Source organism: Charadrius vociferus, unplaced genomic scaffold (assembly GCF_000708025.1).
Source record: "Charadrius vociferus isolate BGI_N301 unplaced genomic scaffold, ASM70802v2 scaffold758, whole genome shotgun sequence".
Lineage (NCBI taxonomy): Eukaryota > Metazoa > Chordata > Aves > Charadriiformes > Charadriidae > Charadrius > Charadrius vociferus.
Genome location: NW_009649934.1, coordinates 2,934,088 through 2,934,870, shown reverse-complemented (window position 1 = coordinate 2,934,870; position 783 = coordinate 2,934,088). Strand labels below are relative to the sequence as shown.

The window sequence follows — 783 nt, the reverse complement described above, 5'->3', positions numbered from 1 at the left end:
TACGGCGATGCCCCCCGCGTCAGCAGCTCCCACATGAGCACCCCGAAGGACCACTGCCGAGCAGAGAGCTGCCATGGAGACGGTGGGCGGGATGGGGACGGGAGATGGGGATGGGGGTCATGCCTACCACATCCGACTTGGTGGTGAATTTTTGGGTCTGGAGGCTCTCCAGTGCCATCCACTTGACGGGCAGCTTGGCGTGGCGGTGCTGCTGGATGCTGTAGTACTCCTTGCCGAACACGTCCCGCGCCAGCCCGAAGTCAGCCACCTTCACCGTCAGCGTCTTCTCCAGCCTGTTGGGACACCATTTTGAGGGGAGCCACTAGGCAGCATCCCCCCATGTCCAGCACCGGGTCCACGGGGTGACCCCACGGTGGGGTTCCGGTGGACATGGCCACACTCACATGCAGTTCCTGGCCGCCAGGTCCCGATGCACAAACTTCTTCTGGGCCAGGTACTCCATGCCCAGGGCCACCTGGAGCCCGAAGCCAATGAGGTCCTTCACCGTGGGGCTCTGCGGAGCGGGAGCAGTGAGCGGGGCGACCTCGTCCCCCTGCCATTCCCCCCTCCCCGGGATGCCCCCGTACCCTCTCCTGGGCGCGGATGAAGTGTCGCAGGTCCCCATGGCGCATGTAGGGCAGGACGACAAGGGGCAGCCCGTGGCGGGGCAAGCACACCCCCAGCAGCGAGAGCACCTGGGGGTGGTGGAAGCTCTTCATGAGGATGCCCTCGCGCAGGAACTCCTCCACCTCCTCCACGTCCGTGATACCTGCCGAGAGACCA

The 783-nt window shown here is 65.5% G+C and overlaps 1 protein-coding gene across 1 annotated transcript in view; it reads right to left on the bottom strand.

The window, feature by feature from the left end:
- MST1R (macrophage stimulating 1 receptor (c-met-related tyrosine kinase)) overlaps positions 1–783 on the bottom strand; it is an 11,999-nt gene that overhangs the window by 4,951 nt on the left and 6,265 nt on the right. Inside the window, exons 9-12 of the mRNA XM_009891304.1 lie at positions 588–769; positions 405–514; positions 128–293; positions 4–53 (exon numbers count right to left, since the gene is read on the bottom strand). Coding sequence (XP_009889606.1) covers positions 4–53; positions 128–293; positions 405–514; positions 588–769 — 508 coding nt within the window. The remainder of the gene's footprint in view (positions 1–3; positions 54–127; positions 294–404; positions 515–587; positions 770–783) is intronic.